This window comes from Sturnira hondurensis, unplaced genomic scaffold (genome assembly GCF_014824575.4).
Source record: "Sturnira hondurensis isolate 20B ecotype Veracruz unplaced genomic scaffold, ASM1482457v3 Scaffold0021555, whole genome shotgun sequence".
NCBI lineage: Eukaryota > Metazoa > Chordata > Mammalia > Chiroptera > Phyllostomidae > Sturnira > Sturnira hondurensis.
The window spans coordinates 823,896-849,351 of record NW_028094186.1 but is presented as its reverse complement, the minus strand read 5'-3'; the positions used below and the strand labels follow the sequence as shown (position 1 = coordinate 849,351).

General features: G+C 43.1%; 1 protein-coding gene across 4 annotated transcripts in view; it reads left to right on the top strand.

The window, feature by feature from the left end:
- Positions 1–5,243, top strand: part of RPS6KA1 (ribosomal protein S6 kinase A1) — a 41,594-nt gene extending 36,351 nt beyond the window's left edge. For 3 of the 4 annotated variants that reach the window (XM_037032774.1, XM_037032777.1, XM_037032775.1), the window contains 5 exons: positions 2,054–2,215; positions 2,403–2,479; positions 2,759–2,876; positions 3,766–3,903; positions 4,277–5,243. In XM_037032774.1, coding sequence (XP_036888669.1) covers positions 2,054–2,215; positions 2,403–2,479; positions 2,759–2,876; positions 3,766–3,903; positions 4,277–4,399 — 618 coding nt within the window. In that variant the 3' untranslated portion in view covers positions 4,400–5,243. The remainder of the gene's footprint in view (positions 1–2,053; positions 2,216–2,402; positions 2,480–2,758; positions 2,877–3,765; positions 3,904–4,276) is intronic. The other variant, XM_037032776.1, reaches the window with a different exon arrangement.
- The last annotated feature ends 20,213 nt before the right edge of the window (positions 5,244–25,456 follow it).

Here is a 25,456-nt window from a genome sequence, read left to right as displayed (position 1 = left end):
ATAGCATCGCCAGGACAGCCCTGCCAGTGTAGGCCTTTCTCCTCATCTAACTGACACTTTTCTCTCTCTGTAGAGGTGGACTATCCTGGGTCATATTTACCCTCCAATTTGCTCACCGGTGACATCTGCTAGACCAGCAGTCCCCAAACTTTTTGGTATCCGGGATCATTTGCATGGAAGACGATTTTTCCATTCCTAACAGGCTCGCCAGCCACTCACCTCCTGCTGTGCAGCCAGTTCCTAACAGGCCATAGACTGGGGCTTAGGGATCCCTGTGCTAGAGGGTTCAGGACTCAATTGAGACATGAAAGGACCATCTCATAAAGCCAACTAATCTACAAGACTCAGTGCATCTAACCTCCAAGGGCTTACATGTTTTGGAGGTGTGATTCATTCATTCACTGAGCAGAGTTCACTTAGCTCTGTGCTAAGTGCTAAGTGCTGGAAGTGAGCAGGCATTTCACAGGCAGATAGGGCTGTTTATGGCTAAAGGAGCCCTCACTGGTCCGAGCTTGGGACATTTGAGGGATACAGTGGACAATGAACTTAGAACGGATAGCTGAGCCTCCCACACCAGGATGGGGACTTTGGGCTTTAACTTGTAGGTAAAGAGAGCCATTGAAGATTTTTGACAATGCCAAGGAAGGTACCATTAGTTCTCAGGAGCAGGAGCAGGAGTGAGAGTATGAGTTTAGACTGGGTTGTGTTAGGTGTGAGGAGAGTCTATGGAATATTCAGTGGTTGCCATCTGGTAAGCACCTATAGGAGCCTACACTCAGGAAAGGTCCAGGCTAGGGCCAGAGACCTGAGTTGTCAATAATCAGGTGGTAGTTAGAGGAGTGGCTGAATAGAACCATACAGAGGGAGGGGGGAGGATGAAAAGTGAAGTGATCCAGCCCCCAGTTTACAGATAAGCAAATGGGGGGGTAGAAAAAAGTCATTTGCTTAAGGCCTCAATAGTAAGTATCACTATCCCATTCATTCAACAAATATTTCTTGAATATCTACTATGTGGTAGGAACTTTTTAAAGGCTGGGATATAGCAGTGACCAAAACTTTCATGGAACTTACATTATGGTAGGTAGATTCAGAAAACAATTAGGTAAATATTATGTCAAATGATAGTAAATGCTATGGATTAAAGTAAAGCAAGGGAAGGAAACCAAGGAGCACTCCTTGGTGATTGCTGTTTTATATGGAGTGGTCCAGATCTCGCTGATAAGGTGACATGCAAGCTGAGACCTACAAGAAACAGAGAATGAGCCAGGTAGATGCCTGAGGGAAGAGTCTTCGAGAAGGAGGTCTGGAGGCAGAAGTGTGCATGGCATGTGGGAGGAAGAGCAAAGAAGCTGGTGTAGCTAGACCAGGAAGTGTAAGAGATACTGGCGAGGAGCAGGGGAGAGATCATGTGGTGCCCCTTAGGCCATTATATGGACTTTTGCTCTTAAGAGGGGAAGCCTTAGAGGGTTTCTAGCTAGGGTAACGTGATCTGACTTACATTTAACAGAACTGTTCTATCTGCTATGTTTAGAAAAGACCATAGGAGTTGAGGGTGAAGCAGGAAGACCAATTATGATCTGTTTGCCGAAATCCAGGGGTGGGATGGTAGGGGGTAAGATCAGAGTGCTGCCAGTACAGGGGCTGAGCAGTGGATGGATTCTGGATCTACTTGCATGGTAGAGCCAATAGAGCTTTCTGATTGATTGGTTGAGGAATATAAGCAAACAAAAATTTCTCTTAAGATTTTGACCCAAGCATTTGGAAGGATGGAGTTGCCATTAGGTAAGACTGTGTAATGAACAGATTTGAGAGGAGAAATAGGAGTTGAGTGTGGATAGGTGAAGTTGGAGCTGGCCCATAGACAATGACATGGAGATTTCAAGTGGGCAGTACCAGCAGCATTAAAGGCCCCATTTCAGTCCCTTCCCCTCCTTTCAGATTCTGCTTCCTTTTCTCCCTCTCTCTGGGCCCATCTTCCTACTCTCATCCTGGGCATTGATCTGAGCCATAGCAGTCTGCCCACATTGAGAATTGACCAGCTTTCTGTTCCCAGGTTGTACACAGGGACCTCAAACCCAGCAACATCCTGTATGTAGATGAATCTGGGAACCCCGAGTGCCTGCGCATTTGTGACTTTGGCTTCGCCAAGCAGCTGCGGGCTGAGAATGGGCTCCTCATGACACCTTGCTACACTGCCAACTTTGTTGCACCTGAGGTGAGTGGCCTGGCCTCAGCTGCAAGTGAGGATGAGCAATCTGTGTGGCCTTGGCCCTGGTACTGAGGGAGGATCCAGCTTTTGACTGGGACACATATCCTACCCTTCGGGGAATAGCAGGTAAGCATTTGGGGCCACTTGCCACTGGCCCTCAGACTGACCACTCTCCTGTCTTCCTTCCTGCCAGGTGCTGAAGCGCCAGGGCTACGATGAGGGCTGTGACATCTGGAGCCTGGGCATTCTGCTGTATACCATGCTGGCAGGGTAAGTGCCCCATTGGCCTGGGCCTCCTCCCAGTACATTTGCCCTTTCCTCCAGCCCTAATGTGTAGGCTGGGGTGGTGCTTGTCTGATGGGAGACAATTAGCCTTGCCTCAGGAAGGTCTAAAGATAGGGACATGGCCCTATCTTTGTATGCTTCACCTTGAGGAAATAGATGCTGCCCTTGGGAGCTCCCAGTCTGAAGGGGGAGACATGGCCCCCTACCTCTAGCCCCAGAATGGAGGCTAGAAGGTATACTCAGACTAGGTGGACTTTTCTCCAGATACACTCCATTTGCCAATGGACCCAATGACACACCAGAGGAAATCCTGACCCGGATCGGCAGTGGGAAGTTTACCCTCAGTGGGGGAAATTGGAACACAGTTTCAGAGACAGCCAAGGTTAGTCTGTGAGGCCTGGACCCAGATCATTTGGGATGGGGAGGCAGGGTACCATTGCTGGGTTTTTCAGCAAATTATGAACAGATGACCTGAAATCTCCTTTCTCCAAGTGGAAAATTCCCAGGTAGGCTGCCCCCTCACCTTGTTTGGACAACTGGATAATCATTCACTGACCCTTCCCATGTTCTGGGCCTGCAGGGCACAGAGGGATGTGACTATGCCTTGTGGGAATTTAGTGTGTGTGGGGGTATAGGCTTACATACAGGGAACAGAGATGCCAGGCAGCAGAGAGAGATGGGTCTTCCTGGGCAGGAGTATGGGCAGTGGAGGTACAGAGTAGCACTACTGACCATGCCAAGCAGAGAGGCCTTTTCTGAGGAGGGTACATTTGCACATTCAATACTAGCAAATTTCCAGTTATGGGAACCTCTGTGCTGGACACTAGGTTGAGCCTTTAATGAATAGTACTACCTTACATCAGCCTTATGAGGCAGGTATCATTGTTATTTCTGTTTCTTAGAGGGGAAACTGAGGCTCAAAGAGTTGAAGTAAATGGCCCAGGATACTCAGCTGATGAGCAGGAGAATCAGGTTTTGAACCTAAGTCTGCCTGACCCCGTACCTTATGTTCTTCTCACCTTTCTGTCTGGCTTCTAGAAGGTGAAAGAGAAAGGAAAGGGTATTCTGGGAAGAACTCCCAAAGAAGGTCCTGTGCCCAGGGAGGCCCTGGAGTAATGTGGGGAATGGATCACAGGGAGAAGCTCTGCCAGAGTTTAGGCAGCAGAAGCTGGTAGGAAATGGTTGCCTTGCCCATTTCCCATCAGTGAGACACAACTCTCTGCTCCCCTGCTGGGCCCTCTTACCAACCCCCTTGACGGTTGTGTCCCCAGGACCTGGTGTCCAAGATGCTGCACGTGGATCCCCATCAGCGCCTCACAGCTAAGCAGGTCCTGCAGCATCCATGGATCACTCAGAAAGACAAGCTTCCCCAGAGCCAGCTGTCCCACCAAGACCTACAACTTGTGAAGGTATGGCCACCCCAGGCTCCGGGCATCTGGGGTCCTAGGCCAAGGTTCCATGGTCAAGGACTTGGAGTGGTTGAGCTAGGAGATGCCATGTCTGTCTGTCCTGGAGCCCCAGTCTAACATGCAGAATTGAGTGTGGTGTCAACAGTATACTCAAAGGCCTCCAGTCCACTGGGGACACAGCCCCTTACTTCTGAAGCTTTCATTCTGATGTAGGAGACAAGACCATGAAGGACCACCAAGGCTACATTAACAGGGGGCTGGGTGGGCTGTGAAATGCTGGGGGGAGCTGGTCTGGCCCTGAAACACAATGTCCCCACTCCTACCTATACTTCCCACCATCATGAACTGACTGACCTCTTACCTTCTCTCCTAGGGAGCCATGGCAGCTACCTACTCTGCACTCAACAGCTCCAAGCCTACCCCTCAGCTGAAGCCCATTGAGTCATCTATCCTGGCCCAGCGGCGGGTGAGGAAGCTGCCATCCACCACCCTGTGAGAGGCCAGGGCATCTAGGCTGCAGGGCAGTGCTAGCTCAGTGGAGGCGGCACACTTCCTGGAGAAAGCAGGCCTGAGTCAGGGCCAGAGGGAGCAGAGCCCCAAGGGGCCCAGGAAGCAGCCAGCCCAGATCACCCCAGTGAGGGTGTGAGAAGTGCCTTCTTCCCAAGAACAGACTCTTCTCAGCTCAGGCTCTGCTGGTTGAAATCAATTCACTGTACAAACTTACCTTTTTAAAGGAAAAATGACATCAACCACCATGGATTTCTACAAGATCCATTTGCCTTTCTGGGAGCAGAAGTAGCCAGTGCAGCCCCAGGAGCAACACTGAGTCACACTAGGGCTCTCTGTGGCTAAGACTCCTTAGAGCAGCTTTGGGGTCCTACCCTGGGAACCCCATGGTTGGCTTTCTGTAGCCATCTGCACCCACCTCCGAGGCAGTCCAGCATCAACTTCCAGAGCCCTTGGTTGTTTAGCAGAACTTGCTCTATCTCCAGTCAGCTCCTTTTCCGTACTGTTCTGCTGGAGGGTCTGGAACCACTTCCTGCTAGAGGAGAGGACCAAGGCTCCAAGGGCTCCCAGCTCCAGGCACCAGCATCCACATCAGCCCCTCCAGTGGGTCCCCTGCAGTTAAGTTGGGCTGCTCCCAGAGGAGCATCTGGAATGCACTTTTTAACTGACTTCTGTTGGAGTCTGCCACAGGACAGAATTCGTAGGAGGCCTCTGGGGTGGGTCAGGAGGGTCAGGGGCTTTTTTTTTTTTTTTTTTTTCATTTTCTCCTCAGCTGGTAACTCAGGGTTCATCTATTCATGGCCTTCTAATAAACTTACAGTTGAGTTGAAGCACACTTGCCTCCACTTTTCATACCTGAATTTGCCCTCTCTCTGCTATGAGGCGGTAAGGACTTTGGCAGTGACAGACAAGTAATGGATGAGGGCCAAGTAGTCCTGGTGCTTACAGCTCAAGTCACTGGGGAGCACGTGGGAGTCCCACCACCTCCGCCGTAATATTCCTGCCAGGGGATTCCATTATGCTGTTGATAACAGGAATGGAATTATTAGCTACCAGTGACCAAGTGCCAGGCACTGTGCCTGAGCCTTGTGTGTGTATCTCATTTAATCTGAACCCTGTGAGGTAGATACTATTATTATCCCTGTTTTATAGGTGGAAAAACTGAGTCTCAGAGAAGAAATGACATTGCCTTACACAATAAAATTTCTCTTGAGTACCTATTGTGGCCCTGCTTTAGACACTGGTGAACCAAGTAGAAAACAAGGTCATCGTTTTCATGTGTCTTACCTCTTAGTAGGAAAACGGACAGTTACTAAACCAAGGTCAACTACTGATAGAACATGCACAGATAGATTGGGGTGAGAAATAGGGTGATCAGTAAATACCTCCCTGGAGACATGACCAGAAGCTAAGATCTGAATGATGAAGAGGTCAGTGAAGACCAGGGAGCAGAGGGCAGTGTTGGGACAAAGGCCTCAGGGAGGAAACAATCTGGGCATGCTCAGGACCAAAAGAGAAGCCTATGTAGCTGTGATGTCAGGATCAGGGGTCAGCACAAGATGAAGTTGGAAAGGAGGGCAGGGGTCACTCATGCTGGGCTTTGTAGGCCCAGAGTAAAGAGTTCAGGTTTAATTCTAAGTGAGATGCAAGTATCAAAAGAACTGAAGCAGGAGAGTGACATGATTTGATTTACATTTCTAAAAGATCACTCTAATAAGTAGAGAATTGATGGGGAGGAAAGGGTGGGCAGGGAGACCAGGTCAGTGGCTTACTGCAGTAGCTCAGACGAAATGAGGTGGCCTGGACTAGGGTGGTGGGAATGGAGATGGGAGTGAACAAAGTCAGGATATGCTTTGGAAGTCAAGCAGATAGTAATTGCTGGCAGTTTGGGTGTAGAGACTAAGAGAAAAAGGAGATTCATGGATATCTTCTAGATTTTTTACTTAAGCAAGTGAGCACTGAGGGAGAAATTGGGGAGGAGCTGGTTTGAGAACCCTTTGGGAGATGCCTTTAAATATCCAAAGAAAACTGTCGACTAAGTTGCAATTAGAAGTTGGAGTTCTGGAGAGGAGTCTGGATTATAAGGATAAATTTGGGAAACATTACTTTGGAGAAAGTTTGGAGAACCAAGAGGCTGGGCTTTTCAAAGTGTGGTCAGTAGGCCAGCAGTATTGCTATCATCTGGGAGCTTATTAGAAATGCAGAATCTCAGGCCCATGCCTAGACCTGCTTAGTCAGAATCTACATTTTAACAATCTGCATGTGATTTGTGTGTACATTAAAGTTTAAGTGCTACTGCAGGGACTATGATTGAGTCCTAGCTTATATGAGCATTTAAAGATGGCACCTCTGGGCCCTGGCTGGCGTAGCTCAGTGGATTGAGCGTGGGCCTGCGAACCAGACGATCGCGGTTCGATTCCCAGTCAGGGCACATGCCTGGGTTGCAGGCCGGTTCCTTGCAGGCTAACTACCAGCAGGGGATGCACAAAAGGCAACCATACATTGATGTTTCTCTCCCTCTCTCCTTCCCCTCTAAAGATAAATAAATAAATAAAATCTTTAAAAAAAAAAGAAAAAAGATGGCACCTCTGAAGGGAGAGCCAGCAAAAGACTTAGTGGGGACCTGACAGTCTTGAAAGATTCAAAGCCTTATGAGCCAGGTCCTTCTGTTCCAATTATTTCTCAACCTCTCCACTTTAGAAAGCCAGGGCCTGAGAGGTGAATAAATTCTGTTATAGGGGAAAGGGATTCAGACACTAGTAGCTTGGCTTCACAGCTGGCCTAGGCATGAAGATTCTGAGCTAGCAGCCTCCCCACAGGAGCAGGGAAGGCTATATTGTATCCCCAAGGGCTGAACACACAGACACACAGTCTGAGCCCTGATTTGGGTGTGCTCTAACTCTCTGAGGCTTAGTTCTCCACCTGTACGGTGAAACCAACATTTCCTGTCCCACCCACCACCCGAGGTTGTCCACTCTGGATCCCATCACCCCAGCTGGAATCCTGGGCATCATCTCTGACTCCTCCCCATACTTTCTATCTGCATCCTGGCCCCATCAATTCTACCTCCTAAATATTTTTGGCTTCCATGCCCTCCTCTTCTTCATCCCTGTCCTCATATTTGTGTTTTTTGCCGCAGACTACTGATTCCCTCCAGTCTTTTGTGTCCCCAGCATCCTCCATTTAGAATCACAAGTCTGACCAAACATCTGCCTACAGTGGTTCCTCATTTGTTCACAAGCTAGAGCCCAGGTATCCTAGTCTGACAGTCAGTGTCCTGGTTAACTGGTTCCCCACCCCGAGCCCCAGTATCAGCTCTCAGACTTGAACCTGCCATGCTCCTCCCTCCACTGGATTCTGTTGCTGCATGTTATGGTTAACTTCTTTTTTTTTTCTTTTTAAGATCTTATTTATTTATCTTTTAGAGGGGAAAGGAAGGAGAGAGGGAGAGACATATCAATGTGAGGTTGCCTCTCGTGCGTCCCCTGCTGGGAACTGGCCTGCAACCCAGGCATGTGCCCTGACTGGGAATCGAACCTTGATCCTTTGGTTCGCAGGCCCACGCTCAATCCACTGAACTACATCAGCCAGGGCTTGGTTAACTTCTAATGATCCTTTAGAAAAGCTCAGTCGACACTTTCAGGAAGCCAACCAGGACACCCCAGATGGGGTTTGTTAGCCCTCAATTGGAATTCCCAGACACTCATTCTCTGTGTCTCACCAGTTTGTGAACTCAAGGGCATGGGCTGTTTTGTTTACTTCTGGACCCCCCCCAGCACGTAGCACCAGGCCTGGCACAATATTTTGGTCCTCAGCTAGTGTTTGTTGAATGGGTAAGTAGAAGAGAATAAAGGACCCATGAATTTGATGGTTCTAGGGGAAGCAATGGAAACTACATTTTGGACTTTCCAGAGCTTGGAAAGGTATGTGAGGGGTTGGAGAGAGAAGCTGGTGCTCTGAGGCACAGAGCAAATAGTGTCTTCCCCAAGCACCAAAAACCAGGAAATGGTGATGGGGGCAGTGGGAGTCCACAGGTGCTTTGTTGGCAACTAAACTTCAAAATCCAAATACTTCATCTCTATGAGCTCGTTTCCCCGTTTGCTAAATAGGGTTATAATTCACACTCCTCTCACAGCATTACTTGAAGATCAAATGAACAAGTAAATATGAACAAGTTTAGGAAGGTAAATGCTGCTTGTACAGTTAAGCTTGCTCTAATTTTTTTAAAGATTTTATTTATTTTTAGAGGGGAGGAAGGGAGAGAGAAACACCAACATGTGAGAAACACATTCATCGGTTGCCTTTTGCACTCCTCCAACTGGGGACCTGGCCCGAAATCCAGGCTTGTGCCCTGACTGGGAATTGAATCAGCCATCTTTTGGTTCGCAGGCCAGCACTCAATCCACTGAGCCACACCAGCCGGGAACTATATTTTTTAAATTTAAAAAAAATTATTGATTTTAGCCCTGGCTGGTGTAGCTCATTGGATTGAGCGCGGGCCTGTGAACCACATGATTGCAGTTCTATTCCCAGTCAGGGCACATGCCTGGGTTGCAGGCCAGTTCCCGGCAGAGGACATACCAGAGGCAACCATACATTGATGTTTCTCTCCCTCTCTCCTTCCCTTCCCCTCTAAAGATATATAAATAAAATCTTTTTAAAAAATTATTGATTTTAGAGAGAGAGAAACATTGATTTGTTGTTCCATTTATTTATGTGTTCAATAGTTGATTCTTATATATACCCTGACCAGGGATGGAACCTACAACCTTGGCCTATCAGGACAATGCTCTTGAACTATCTGTCTAAGGCCTAAGTTTGTTCTAAGTTTTACAAAGGTTACGACAGTCTCCCCAAAGAACTCAGTAGACTCTAGAAACACAGTTCCCAGCCACTAGCATCTCAGACAGGAACTTCCCTTTCTGTGGGCTGACTCCCTGGTCAAAACCCACTAATAGAAGTAACTGGCTTGAGGAAACATTGCCAAGCCAGAGGTCCCTGAATTCCAGAGTCACTGTTGTCTGTACTGCTCAAATAATAATCCCTGCGCTCCCACCTTGTAGAGGGCCCCTTCCCAAGTGGCTCCAATCTATTAAACCTATCCTATGTGGAGATGCTGAACACCAAGTGTTTTCCATGCTTTATTTCATCCTTATGTGATCCTTTCATCCTTTATTTCATCCTTATCCTTTATTTGATCCTTATGTGAAGGAGATATGATTAATTCCATCCCATGCATGAGAAAATTGAGGCTTGGAGGTTAAGTGATTCGTCCAAGGACACAGGTAAATGGTAAGAGCGGAACTCAGAAGGACACCTGCGTGAATCTGAAACTCACTCTTAACCAGTGTTCTGACTCACCTCTCTGCTTCTGACACTACTTCCATGTTCCATAGACCTGTAGGGTTATCACTGTTCCTCCACCAACCTTATGGTCCTAAAGTTTCCTACAATACTGGGGTCTGGCCTCATTTAGGGGTTGAAGTTGTTAGGAAGTTACATTTCCCAGTTGGCAAAAAATAGGAAACAAGTTGGGAAGTTTGGGGAGTTTCCCATGGACAGTCTCATGAGGTAGTGAGCTCCACATTGCCTGGGCTGCACACACAGAAAACTAATGACACTTGCCACAATCTTGGAAGAGAGTCCTATTCCCAGTCTGGAATTGTTTAGATGAATTTACATGACTCCTCTGAGTCAAAGTACCAGATTCTCGGCATTTCTTGCATATTACCTACTTACATATCATGTTTTCCATGATTATTTGTGAGACAGGCATTTTCAGAGCAAAAGCTGGTTTTCTACATATGTCGAGTAGAACATCACCCAAACTTGTAATAAAAGGCCATCATTCATTTATACTGGCTATAATAGTAGGCATGATTTATTGAGTTCTTGCTTTATACAAGGTACAATATATACATCATCCCCAATACTCAAAACAATCTCACAAGGGTGGTATTATATCTATCTTACCCCAAGAAACTGAGGCTAAGAGAGGAAACTTGCCCACAGTCTCTCAGCAAGAAGGTGGCTGAGATAAGTTTTGAACCCAAGTCTATCTGGCCCCAAAGTTCATGCTGTACCACCCTGATGCATGAGCTAAATTTTATTCCACAGTGACTCATAAAATTCTCACAGTTGGAAGGGCCCTAAAGGCTGATCTCCACCCAGTACAGGAATCTCCCATAGACAGTTATCCAGTTTCTGTTCAAGTGCCCTGTGCAAAGGAGATTCCACCACATCACAAAGCAGTCCTCCTCGTGGTTGGAAAGTTCCTCCACTTTGAACTGAGATCTTCTGAGTAGCTTCTATTTCTTGGGGGGTTCCCACTAACTCCAAAGAGCTCAGAGAAATGACTCAACAGGCAGGAGGGAAATCTAAATGAGCATCCCCACCCCTCACTCCCACCCCCAGTGGAGGTAGCTGCAGTGGGTAGTAGGAACAGCACTGGACATGTAGTCAGACAGACCAGAGATCACATTCTCAACCCCAATGCTGACCTTCTGTGTGATCTTAGGCAAGTCATTTCACTGCTTTGAGGTTTTCTCAACTGTCAGGGCTATTATGAATGTCAAAGAAGAGGTTGTGTGGCCCTGGTCAGGTAGCTAAGTTGGCTAGAGCATTGTCTCAATGCTCCAAGGTTGTGGGTTCAATCCCCTATCAGGGCACATATGTGAATCAGCCAAGTGGGTGGATAACACATAGATGGGTAAGTCAACAAGTCAATGTTTCTCTAAAATCAATTTAAAAAATTAAAAATAAAGGAGAGGGTGTGTGAAGCTTCTATAGAGCTCCTCAGTTATAAGCAAACAGCAACCAGGATGTAGAAAGCTGTTAGAGTTGTGGTTAAATACAGATTCTGGGGTTAGGCTGCCCTTGTTTTGTTGTTTTAACTTTTTTTCTTAAAGTATAAGCAGTCCTGGGTTAGAATCCAGTTTTGACAGATTACCTGTATGACCTGGGGCACATCATTTAATCTCTCTGTCCCATCTTTAAAATGGGTCTACTCTGTGGCAAAGGTGGAGCAAGGTAATGCATCAGAAGCACATAATACAGGGCCTCCCGTGGGAAGTGCTTAATACGTGTTGGCTACTATGCACTCCTCCCGGAGCATATATTCCAACCTCTCAGTTCTCTCTCTTTCTCTCTTCCCTGTTTTAGTAGAGGGAACCACATCCAGAGCCTGGAGAGAAGTCAACTCATCTGAGCATCTTCACCCAATAGGGAGAGGAGGGAGCACTCTCATAGGATCTTCTCTATTTTTTTCCCTCCTACCCCAAAGCCTTTCTTTGAGTTATAAGTCATGTTTATGACTCAATCTGAAACTTCTCCTTATAAGTAATTTCCTCTGTTTCTCTTCCCTCTTCCACTCCACACCCACCCCCCAGACTGTGGGCTGAATTGAGAAATCAAGGGGCAGATGTTCGAGCTGGGCATGAGGGGTGTACCTGGGATAGGCCTGGTGTCACTCACCCATTGCAGGGTATTCTTACCAGACTGGATTTGGGTGCTACAGAGCTTTATAGTTACTAGCTCCTTTGCACAGGATCCAAAAGGACCTGAAGAGAACTAAATTCTCATCTAGAGGATTAAGTAGAAGGTTGGAATCAGAAAGCACAAGATTGAAATCAAACTTCTATACATCTTGGGCCTTTCTGAGCCTCATTTTCCTCATTTGTAAACCATCTTCAGAGGGTTATAAGAGTAAATGCTCTGGAAGAGATTAGGTGCACAATAAATGGCAGCTGAGTTGCAGGAAAGCTTGATAGCCCTGGCCAAAGAGTTCAGTTGGTTAGAATGTCATCCTGATACACCAAGGTTGTGGTTCAATACCAGAATCAACCAATGAATGCATGAATGAGCAAAAAAAAAAAATTGAAGTTTCTCTCTCTCCCTAAAAAATTAATTTAAAAAGTAAAAAGAATTTTTGATAGAATCTTCAGAGCAGATTGAGACCATTTAGAACCAGAGGATCTTAATGTGGGGTCCACAGGCTTCCCAGGAATGTGAAAATGATATGTTAAATGATGTCTGTATGTGTATTTTTCTGGGAAAAGAGAATATAGGGTTTTCATCAAATTCTTTTAAAGTTTTTTTAATACTTTACTTATTTTTAGAGAGAAGGGAAGGGAAGGAGAAAGAATAAGAGAGAAACATCAATGTGTGGTTGCCTCTCTTGTGTCCCCCACTAGGGACCTGGCCTGCAACCCAGGCATGTGCCCTGACTGGGAATTGAACCGGCAACCCTTTGCTTCCCAGGCCCGCACTCAATCCACAGAGCTGCACCAACCAGGGCTCTTTTTAAGTTTTTAAAAAATTGTTTTAATTGATTTTTTAAAAGATTTTATTTATTTATTTTAGACAGAGGGAAAGGGAGGTAGAAAGAGACGGAGAGAAACATCAATGTGTGGTTGCCTCTTGTGCGTCCCCCCCACTGGGGACCTGACCTGGACTGCAACCCAGGCATGTGCCCTGACCAGGAATTGAACCAGTGATCCTTTGGTTCACAGACCGGAGCCCAATCCACGGAGCCACACCAGCCAGGGCTAAATTGAATTTTAAAGAAAAGGGAAGCGAAGGAGAAACAGAGAAACATTGATCAGTTGCCTCTAATACATACCCTGTCCAGGGGCCAAACCCGCAACCCAGGCATGTGCCCTGACCCCACAATTTTTTGCTTTGTGGGACAACACCCAACCAACTGAGACACACCAATCAGGGCCATCAGATTCTTAATAGGGTTTGTGATCCCCCACAATATTAACCATTGTCTCCAGGGGGCCAGATAACTAAAACTTTTGCTTTATAAGTATATAGAACAGCCTTCCTGCCCCAGCACGGTGCTGTTCATTTAGTACTCATGTGTGTTCCAAGCATTGGAGATACAATGACAGACACTCCTTGCCCTTCTGGAACACTGAGCTTTGGAGAGGTTAAGTGATTTATACAGCCAAGGTCACACACTTCTGAAGAAAGCAGAATGCTAGGATTGGAACCCCAGATCTCTGACTGCAAAGCTGGCCATATTGTATCTCATTAGAGGTGCTCTCAAAGGTCCGTGGCTTGCCTGAGTTCCCTCTGGTTGGCCAAGACCAGTGGGATGAGCATTCCATAAGAAAGGCCCTGAGGTCACACTGAGAGAGCCAGATTGGAGCTGTCAGCACACCACCTGGGTGTGCTGATGAATTGCCTGCAGGTGGCAGGTCGTTTTCTACGACTAGTCCTATTCTGAGCCAATTTAGGGAGGGGTTTCCCCTTCCTAAACTCTAACACAAGCCACAGACCATGAGGGAATTCTACATGTACATTTATATCAGCTATATTGAGGTTTAATTTACATACAATAAAATACATAGGTTTTTAAGTATGATTGGATGAGTTTTGACAAACACCTGTGAAACCCATACTATTCTCAGATGCAGAACATTGTCATTACTCAGAATTCCCTCATGTCCCTTTCTCTTATCCCCCTCAATGTCAGAGGAAGCCACTATTCACTATTCTGATTTTTATCACCATGAATTAGTATTTCCTGTTTTAGAATTTGTATAAATAAAATCATACAGTATGTTCTTTTCTTTTTTTTTTAAGATTTTATTTATTTGTCTTTAGAGAGGAAGGAAAGGAGAGAAGGAGAGAAATATCAATGTATGGTTGCTTCTTGTGAGTTCCCTGCTGGGAACTGGCCTGCAACCCAGGCATGTGGCCTGACTGGGAATCGAACCGCGATCGTGTGGTTCGCAGGCCCGCACTCAATCCACTACCAGCCAGGCCGGTATGTTCTTTTCTTTGACTTTTGTTCGGCACAGTGTCTGTGAAGCTTCATCCATGCTGTTGTATATTCACCCATTTTTGTTGCTGAGTAGTATTTTTTGGATGAGTATGCCACAATTGTTTAATCTATTTATCTGTTAATAGACATTTTTTCTAGTTTTTGGCTAATATGAATATACATGTAGGGTATTTGTGTGAAATGTTTTTATTTTCATAGGTAAATACATGGAAGTGGCATAGCTGTATCACAGGATAGGTGCATGTTTAACTATGTAAAAAATTACTAAATAGCCCTGACTGATGTGGCTCAATGGATTGAGTGCTGGCCTGTGAAACCAAAGGTCGCCAATTTGATTCTAGTCAGGGCACGTGCCTGGGTTGCAGGCCAGGTCCCCATCTGGGAATGTGCAAGGGGCAACCAATCAATGTATCTCTCACACATTGATGTTTCTCTCCCTCTCTTTCTCCCTTCCTTTACTTCTCTCTAAAACTAAATAAATAAAATCTTTTAAAAAATGACTAAGTAGTCCTGGCCCGCTAGCACAGTTGATTAGAGTGTCATTCCAATACCTAATACACCCAGATTGTGTATACAAGAATGCCTGGTCAGGGCACATACAAGAATCAACCAATGAATGCATAAATAAGTGGAACAACAAAAATCGATGTTTTTCTCTTTTTATCTCTCTCCCTCTCTCTCCCTTCCCCCCATCAAAAAATCAGTAAATTTAGGCCCTAACATGTGTGGTTCAGTTGGTTGGACATCGTCCTGCAAGCAAAAGGTCACTAGTTCGATTCCCGGTCAGGGCACTTGCCTGGGTTGTGGGTTCCGTCCCAGTCAGGACGCCTACCAGAGGCAACCAATCAATGTTTCCCTCTCACCTTGATGTTTCTCTCTTTCTCCCCTCTCTCTAAAAATAAATAAAATTTTTTAAAATTAAAAAAGTCAATAAGTTTTTAAAATACTAAACTGTTTTCCAAAGTACATTTTACACTCTAACTCACAATATAGAAGAGTAACAGTTGCTTTGTACCCTTACCAGTCTTTGGTATTAGTCTTTTTAACTAGACCTTCTAGTGGGTTTGAAGTGGTTTCCCTTTGTGGTTTTAATTTGCATTTTTTAATGACTGATGAACCTGAACACCTTTTCATATACTTATTGGCTCTTTCTATATATTCTTTTGTCTGTTCCAACCTTTAGCCCCACTTAAAAACTGAGTTATTCATCTTACAGATTGTGAAAAATTCTTTGTATATTCTCCTTACAAGATCTTCGTCAGATATATGTATTGTGAATATTTTCTTCCAATATGTAACTTGTCATTATATTTGAAGAGCTGAAGTTTTAATTTTTTAAAAAATATTTTATTTATTTATCTTTAGAGGGGAAGGGAAGGAGAGAGGAAGAGAAGCATCAATGTATGGTTGCTTCTTGTGCATCCCCTGCTGGGAATTGGCCCCTGCCGAGAACTGGCCCCTGCCAGGAACTGACCTGCAACCCAGGCATGTGCCCTGACTGGGAATCGAACCTCGATTGTCTGGTTCACAGGCCCACGCTCAATCCACTGAGTTACACCAGCCAGGGAGTGATCATATGTTTTTGTTGTTGTTGTTTCCATCTGTTAACATGGTGAATTACAAAGTTGATTTCAGATATTCAACCAACCTTGTACTTCTGAGCTATACAGCTATTCAAGTTATCTATTTCTTCCTGAAGTAACTGGTAGTTTGTGTTTTTCAAGGAATTTCATCTAAGTTTGTTGGCATCTAATTTATTGGCATAAAGTTCTCCTAGTATCTCCTAATTATTCTTTAATGTCCAGTATTTTTAGTAACATCCCATCTCTCATTCCAAATATTAGTAATTTGTGTCTTTTTTTTTCTGGCAGTCTGCCTAGAGATTTATCAGATAATACTCTCAAAGAACTAGCTTTTGCCTTAAATTTTTATGTTATTTTTTCTTTTTTATATATTTTATTGATTATGCCATTACAGTTGTTCCATTCCCCCCCTTCATTCCCCTCCACCCTGTACACCCTCTCCCCTCACATTCCCTCCTTAGCTCATGTCCATGTGTCACAAATTCTTTAGCTTCTACATTTTCCACACTACCCTTGCCCTCCCCCTGTCTATTTTCTACCTACCATTTGTTCTACTTATTCTCTGTACCTTCTCCCCACTTCTCCTCCTGCTCCCCTGTTGCTAACCCTCCATGTGATCTCCATTTCTGTGGCTCCGCTCCAGATCTAGCTGTCTGCTTAGTTTGCTTTTGTTTTAGGTGTGGTTGTTAATAACTGTGAGTTTGCTGTCCATTCACTGTTCATATTTTTATCTTCTTATTCTTAGATAAGTCCCCTTAATAGTTTATATAATAAGGGCTTGGTGATAATGAACTCTTTGAACTTGACCTTATCTGAGAAGCACTTTATCTGCCCTTCCATTCTAAATGAAAGCTTTGCTGGATAGAGCAATCTTGGATGTAGGTCTTTGGATTTCATGACTTGGAATACTTCTTTCCAGCCCCTTCTTGCCTGTAAGGTCTCTTTTGAGAAATGAGCTGACAGTCTGATGGGAACTCCTTTGTAGGGGACTGTCCCCTTACCTCTTGCTGCTTCTAGGATTCTCTCCTTCATTTTAATCTTGGCTAGTGTAATTATGATGTGCCTTGGTGTGTTCCTTCTTGGGCCCAACTTCATTGGGACTCTCTGAGCTTCCTGGATTTCCTGGAAGTCTATTTCCTTTGCCAGACTGGGGAAGTTCTCCTATCTTATTTGTTCAAATAACTTTTCCACTTGTTGCTCTTCCCCTCCTGCTTCTGGTACCCCTATAATTCAGATTAAAGGTTTAAAGATGACCTGGAGGTTCCCAAGCCTCTCCTCATTTTTTTTCTTGTTTCTTCATTCCTTTCTGTTTGCTTGTTTCTTTCTTCCTTCTGGTCCACTCCATTGATTTTAGTCTCAGTTTTCTTTCCATCATTATTGGTTTTGTGAGCATCCTGATCACCAGTGTTTTGAGCTGTGCATCTGATAGGTTGGCTATCTCTTTGTCGCTTAGAAGTATTGGCTCTGGAGCTTTAGAAGTATTGGCTCTGTTCTTCTGCTTGAGCCATAATGTTTTGATCTTGTCACGCTTGTTATGGATGAGGGGCGGAGCCTTAGGTGTTCACCAGCGTGGGACAACTCAAGTGCTGGGTTGTGACGCGGTATGTGGGGGCAGGGTCAGAGGGAGTGACGGTGCTTGTTCCTCTCTTTCTCGGATTTCGGTCCCCTCTGCCACTTCCCACAAGCAAATTGGGCCCTTCTGGTGCTGGTTCATGGGTAGGTGGGCTGTGTACATTCTAGGACCCTGTGGGTCTCCCCCAATGAACTATCCTGTAAAGCTGGGAGCCTCTCTCAACCCCCAAAAGTTTTTCCAGTCATTGCTTTTAGGCTTTGTTTCATGTCGCTGGGGCCCTGGGTTGCATGGTCTGCCTCACTGACCATTTTTAAACCTGCCTGGTTTATCTGTGCATGAATGTGTGTCCGTGGTCAGTCAGCCACCTTGTGAGCCCTACTTGGTTTTTGTCCCTGTGCCCGCCCGGGTCCACTAACCACCACCTTTTCCTGCCGGGGACCCCTCTCCACCGGTGGCTGACTCCGCCCCTCTTACTGGTCTGGATGAATGGTTCGTTGTTGTTGGATTCAGTACAGTTCAATTTTCTGTCTGTTTTGGTTGTATTTTTGTTTCTAAATCTTTGTTGTCCTTAAATTTGGTTGTGTGAGGAGGTACAGTATTTCCACCTACGCCTCCATCTTGGCCGGAAGTCCTCTATATTATTTTTCTGTTCTCTATTTCATTGATCTTTTCTCTTAAAATCTGCAAGGATTATCCTGGCTTCTCCATGGGAAGCTGACAAAAATAACAACTTTTCCAGGACTCATTCTCATAAGTTGCTAGTAGAACTGCCTGGAGGGCAATGTGGTAATAACAAAATATTTTAAATGTGCATAAAATATACATACTCTATGCTTCTGAAATACTACTTTGAGGAATTTATATAGTGGTACACTGAGAAATGCTTAACAGCTGACAGGGGCAGAGGGAAGGACTCGTGATTTGTAGCCTTTACTGATTTTGTGGTGTAATTTTTTTCCACAATGGCCAATTTCAAGCTACTAACAAGAATGTGGGGTTTTTTTGCCTTTTGAATTTTTATTTTATTTTTTCCCCAATTTTTTAAATTTAATTATTTTTCAAGTACAGTTTTCTGTCTATTACTCCCATCCCATCCCACCCCCGTGCTCCCCCCCTCCTTCCCATTTCCACCCTTCTCAGTTGGTGTACTAACAAGAATGTTTAGTTGGGAAGAGATGCTCATGAATGACTCTCATGAGCCAGTGCTTTGGTGTTTAAATTTTTTTACTGTTGTCACTATTACAAATGTCCTACATTCCCCTCTCTCTCTTTGCCCATCTCCATCCAGTTCCTGCCTCCCCTCCCTGGCCTTTACTACACTATTGTCTGTGTCCACAGGCTATGCATGTATGTTCTTTAGCTAATCTCTTTCCACAGTGTTTTATATTGGTGGGAAATTGGTCAAACTTAAATTATATCAATAAAGTCACAAACGCATAGAGTACAATATGTGATGGTGTACTATACAACATTATATTATACTATAATTTGTGACTATGAGAAAATTATTAAGAACATGGGGAAGTATTCTTGACATAATGTCTTTTAACCTATTGATTTTAGAGAGAGAGAATGGAAGGGAGACAGACAGAGAGAAACATTGACTTGCTATTCCACCCATTTATGCATTCATTGGTTGAATCTTGTATGTGCCCTGAATGGGGATCAAACCCACAACCTTGGTGTGTTGGGATGATGCTTTAACCAACTGAGCTACCTGGCCAGGGCCAATGTCTTTTTTTAAAAGATTTTAATTTATTTTTTAGAGAGAGGGGACAGGAAGGAGAAAGACAGGGAGAGAAATATCAATTTGTGGTTGAACCTCATGTGTCCCCAAATGGGGACCTGGCCTGCAACCCAGGCATGTGCCCTTACTGGGAATTGAGCTGGTGACCCTTTGGTTCACAGGTCTGTGCTCAATCCATTGAGTTACACCAGTCAGCACTGATATAATGGCTTTTAAAAGGCAGGTGTTGTCCTGGCTGGATTGAGCATCAGCCTGCAAACCAAGGTCACCAGTTTGATTGCCAGTCAGGGCACATGCCTGGGTTGTGGGTCAGATCCCCAGTATCTCTAACATATTGCTGTTTCTCTACCTCTCTCTCTCTCCTCCCCCCTCCCTCCCTTTCCTTCTCTCTAAAAATAAACAAAATATTTTTTAAAGCAAGGGTTTAAATGCAGTATAAATTCAGTTTATTGTGTGTGTTTTTTGTTTTGGGGATGAAATTAACATTTAAAAATTTTATTTATTTACTTTTAGAGAGAGGGGAAGGAAGGGAGAAAGAGAGGGAAAGTAACATCAGTATGTGAGAGATATTGGTTGCCTCTCATAAGGCCCCCAACCAGATACCTGCCCTGCAACCCAGACATGTTCTCTGACTGGGATTTGAACTAGCAACCTTTCAGTTTATAAGCCAGCACTAAATCCACTGAGCCACACCAGTCAGGGCAAGGATGAGATTAACATTTAAAGATTTTCTTTATTTATTTTTAGAAAGAGGGGTAGGAAGGGAGAAAGAGAGGGAGAGAAACATCAGTGTGAGAGAGAAACATCAATCAGTTGCCTCTAATACACACCCTGTCTGGGGGGACCAAACCCACAATCCAGACATGTGCTCTGACTGGCATTGAACCAACAACCTTTCACTTTGCTGGATGATGCCCAGTCAACTTAGCCACACCAGTCAGGGCAAGATCAATTTATTTTTAAAATGTTATATGTACAGAAAAAAAAACCAAAATGATTGAAACAAAATATTCACAATGATTCTTTTATTTGTGTATTTTCAATATGTGGCAAAACCTTCTAAAATGAAGATATGAATTCAGAAAAATAAACACACTTTTTTTTAAAAAGTGTGTTTGTGTGTGTTTCTACAACCCAGACCTGCCGAAGTATTTGTCCTAAGAATTGAAAAGGTTGGGAGATTCAGAAATAGCAGGCTGTACCCTTGACCATAGTCTTATAGAGCCACCTTCCTGCCTTTAGGATATCAGAGGAAAGCCTTAATTAATGACCAGACACTTTACAGGGACACTATGGTGAAAAGAAAATGATTTACTGATCCCCAACCCAAGAAGCTAGAAAGCCTGCATAGGGATAGTGAATATTTTGATTGCCTAAAAAGCAACATATTTTAGAAAGATGAAATTTATTTATTACATTATACATTACAGTGATGTTGGCATCTACTCATTTGTCAGTCAACAAACATTTTCTGGGCACCCACCCAACACTTAATTTTTTGGAGGAAAAAAGTATGACTTTGGTTTGGTATTTGTTAAAATGCAACCTCTGTTCAGTCCTCCCATTTACTACACACTCAGCACTTTCCTAGGGGCCTTAACTGCTTCAGCTCATTTAATTATCAAAATCTCCAGGGAAGGGGATATTAGTATTTCCATTTACACATGAAAAAATGGAATGCCAGATAACTTAAATCAAGTAGAATATCAAATAACTTAAATTCCTTAATCAATAATTCATAGTTTTTTTAAAAGATTTTATTTATTTACTTTCAGAGAAAGGGGAGGAGAGGGAGAAAAACATTGATGTGAGAAACCTCAATCAATTGCCTCTCATATGCACCCCTACCTGGGACCATACCCACAATCCAGGCATGTGCCCTGACTGGGAATCAAACCAGCAACCTTTTGCTTTGTGGAACAAAACTGCAACCAACTGAGCCATACTGGTCAGGGCAATAGTTTGTGTTTTTTTAATGCTTATCTGGTACCAACCACTGTCCCAAGTGCTTTAGAAGTAGTATTGCCTTTACTTACCTACCCATGGAGTAAAGCTTTGATTATATTCACTTTACTCATGAGTTTGAGGTTAAATTCCTACCCAAGATCACCCTGTTAGAACATGGTAAAACTGGCACTAGCACTGGACTTGGATTTAGAAAACCTGTGATGAAATCTTGTTTTTTACAATGTAATTTTGCGCAAACCACTGAACAACTCTGAGCTTTAGTTTTGTTTAAGTTTTTAAATGAAGATTGTATACTTTTAAAGCACTTTGTGCATATATTATTATTCAATCAACGACCATTATTGAATACCAATTATGTGCATAGCATATATTAGGAGGAACTGGGAAGATGCATAAATGAATAATTTGTTGCTTTGTAGTGATTTATAGAAAGGAGATCAGATACAGATATAAATAAGAACCCCCAGATACAAAGGAATTCTCACAACTGTACTGGACTCTGGAATCAGACCAATCCAGATTGGAAAACTTAGCTCTACCACCCACTAGCTGTATGGCTTTGGGCAAATTATCCAACCTTTCTGAACCTCAGTTTTTCCCTCTATCATCTTCTGTGTAATGTACCTACTTTACAAAGGTGTTTTTAGAGAGGAAGAGGGAGGGAGAAAGAGAGGGAGAGAAACATCAATCGATCTGCTGCCTCTCACACGTCCCCAACCAGGGACCTAGCCTGCAACCCAGGCCTGTACCCTGACAAGGAATCAAACCAGTGACCCCTGAGTCTGGGGGATGATGCCCAACTCATAGAGCACATCAGTCAGGGCTTGCCTTTTCATTTTTTAATGATATCTTAGAAGGGCAGGAAATTATAATACCAATGAAATACAATTTATTAAGTTTTTATGATAAATTTTCTTTTTGTGTTCTAAGAAAAGCTTTTTATATCCTAAAGTCTCAACTATTTTTTTCTGTTTTTTTTGCAAAAGTTTTATGATTAGGTCTATGATCCATTTCAAAGTAATTTTTTGTATAGTATGAGACTAGTATTGATATTTGTTTTATCCTTATGGATATCCAGTTGTTTCTGCACCATTTTTCTAAAAAGACTATCTTTTTTAAATGCTTTTGACTTTTTTTTAAAATCCTCACCTGAGGACATCTTTTCATTGCATTTTTTGTTGTTTTTTTTTTTTTAAGAGAGAGAAGAAGGAGAGAGAGAAACATTCATTGGTTGCCATTCATTGGTTGCCAATTGGAGACAGAACCTGCAACCTGGGCATGAGCTCTGACCTGGAATCAAGCCCAAGACCTCTCTGGCTATGGGATGCCACTCCAGCCAACTAACCACACTGGCCAGGACTTAAATTGCTTTTGTTGAAAATCGATTGTGTGGCTCCGTTTCTGGACTCCCTGTTCTATTGATTATATGTTTTAATGATGCCATACTGTTTTGACTACCATAGCTTAATAGTATTTATAATGTTCTCTTTAAAATTTTTAAAAATTTTATTAATCTGCCCTGGCTGGTATGGTCCAGTGGATTGATGGTTGGCCTGGGAACTGAAGGGCTGCTGGTTCAATTCCCAGCTAGGGGACATGCCTGGGTTGTAGGTTAGGTCCCCATTGCGAGCATGTGAGAGACAACCAATCTATGTTTCTATCCCTCTCTTTCTTCCTTCCTTCTCCTCTCTCTAAAAATAAATAAATAAAATCTTGTAAAAAATTATTGATATCTCAGACAGGAAGGGAGGGAAAGAGAGAGAGAAAATGGAACATTGATTTTTGTTGTTTCACTTATTTATGTATTCATTGGTTGATTCCTGCATGTGCCCCAGAGATCAAACCTGAAACCTTGGTGTATCGAGATGATGCTCTAACCAACTGAGCTACCCAGCCATGCCATTGTAGTAAGTCTTTTTTAAAAAATTTTTTCAGAAATTTCTTTTTTTTTAAATTTTATTTATTTATTTATTTATTTATTTATTTATTTATTTATCTTTAGAGGGGAAGGGGAGAGGGAGAGAAACATCAATGTATGGTTGCCTTTCCTGCGTCCCCTGCTGGGAGTTGGCCGGCAGGGAACTGGCCTGCAACCCAGGCATGTGCCCTGACTGGGAGTCAAACCACGATCCTGTGGTTCGCAGGCCTGTGCTCAGTCTACTGAGCTATACCAGCCAGGGTGGATTCTTCTTTTTTTAATAGTGATCCAGAATCAGAATTACTGGAACATAGGATATAGCCAAAATTAATTTGATTGTATACTGGTAAATTGCTCTCCAGAAAGTCTGCACTAGAGTCCCAATACCCTCCCATTTTGGCTAACACTTAACATTACCCAGCTTTCTGATTTTTTACCATCTACTGTTATACTCTGATATCTCCATGTTGTTTTTAAAAAGAGTTTTATTGAAAACTCATGGTCATGGACAACAGTGTGGTGATTGTGGGGTGGGGAGGTAGGTAGAGTTGGAAGAGGGTATAAAGGAGATAAATAGTAATGGGAAAAGGTACAATAAAAATAAACTATTAAAAATAAATAAACAAAAAGAGCTTTAATGAGATAAAACTGATATTCACTAAACTGCACAGGCTACAGTTTGATGATTTTGACATTTGTGTACACCTGTGAAACCATCTTCATGAATAGATAATAAATATATCCTTCACCCACAAAAACTTCTTGTGCCCCTGTGATTCTGAGCTATTCCATCTGCACAATGCAGCTCAGTTGTAAGGATGTGTAGTATGAACTGAGCTTGGGGTCTAGCACATAGAAGGTGCTGAGAAAATAGAGCCAGTATTATTGTAACTGTACAGCAGTGTAATTGATTATATAGGCCCTGGAGTTGACTGCCTGGGTTCCAATCCAATATTTGCTTGGAATAACAAATATTGTTTCTGCTATTTGTCTCCTAGGGCAAGTTATTCGGCATCTCTATGAATCAACTTCTCCATCTGTAAAATGGGAATGATAATGTGGTACTTTCCTCAAAGGATTGTTATGAGAATTAAAGGGTTAATATACATGTTTTTCTCTGTCATAGGTAATTGAACAGTTTTAGCTAGAATTTTTCAAATTTTGAAATAGTCATTAACACCTTCTTTGACAAGTAGAGGTTTGGGGCTTCAGCTTGATAACCTTTGAACTAAATGTGGCCTTTCAGCAGTCTCTAAGAACTCTTCTAAATTTGGTCCTATAAGGTCTATGATTTATTTAAGTGGTAATAGTAATTTCAGGAATTACCACAAGAGGGAATAGGAATGTACTCTTGTGGACTGTGAGAACAATTCAATACTATTTTTTATCTACTCTCTTGAAAATAACAATAGTGATATCTGAGCAACCAGTTCCCTCTTAGTATGTAACATCCAGGGCTTATTTGAGTAACTCATTGTTAGTGTTTTGTTCATCCTGAGTCTCTGTGGTTGAGCACTGTAATGTACATATGAACCAAAGGGCTTACAAACAGCCTTTTGGAGAATAACATGTTTAATAAGTAACAGTGATAATAATAATAATTGCCAACATTTATTTGGTGCACAATTTGTATCAGACACTATTCTAAGTGTTTTTTATTAACCTACCCAAAAAAGTAGGTGTTCTTTTATCTTATTTTTTCACTTTAAAAATAAGGAAATTGAGGCCCAGAGAGGTTAGGAAACTTGCCAACATTCACATTATTAGAGTGATTTATGGCTAAACTAGAGAATTGTTGTAGTAGAAGAAAAAAAGAGAGAGCCTATTTTGAAGAAGATCTTGTTGTCTCTTATTTGCTTTTGTCACGCAATCTGACATTACTAAAAGTTTACAGACTGGCAAATAAGTCAACCAGGCATGTAGATAAACAAAAAATAAGAGTTCTTACCAAATGATTTTGAACTTGATTAGCCTATCATACAGTCTTCACAAAGAGAAAAACACTGAATTTAGAGTTAGAAGAGTGATCAAGACATAGTGGAATATATCTTCCATAGGGGAAAAGTGATCAGGATCAAACTGTTGACTCTTCAACTGCTGTATGGCCTTGGGTAAATTACCCAGCCTCTCTGAGCCTGTTTATTCAGCTGTAATAAAATTTGAATTATATACACCTTACTTATAGAGAGTTTGTAAGAAATCAATTAAGTTAGCTTTTGTAAAACTACTTAACAGGTTCTTTTTTTTCTTTTTCTTTTTCTTTTTCTCCTAATGGGTTCTAACATATAGTAGGAACTAAGGACATGCTTAGTGGATGCGTAGGGAATCCTGGAAGTAGACCCCAAAACAAGGATTCCTGGGTAAGAGATCAGGAAGTGTATAAGAAGTCAGTAAGGGCATAGAGGGCTCAGGTCAGGGAAGGGGAAGAAGCCAAGCAAAATGAGACTTTGGGCAGTTCCAGTGA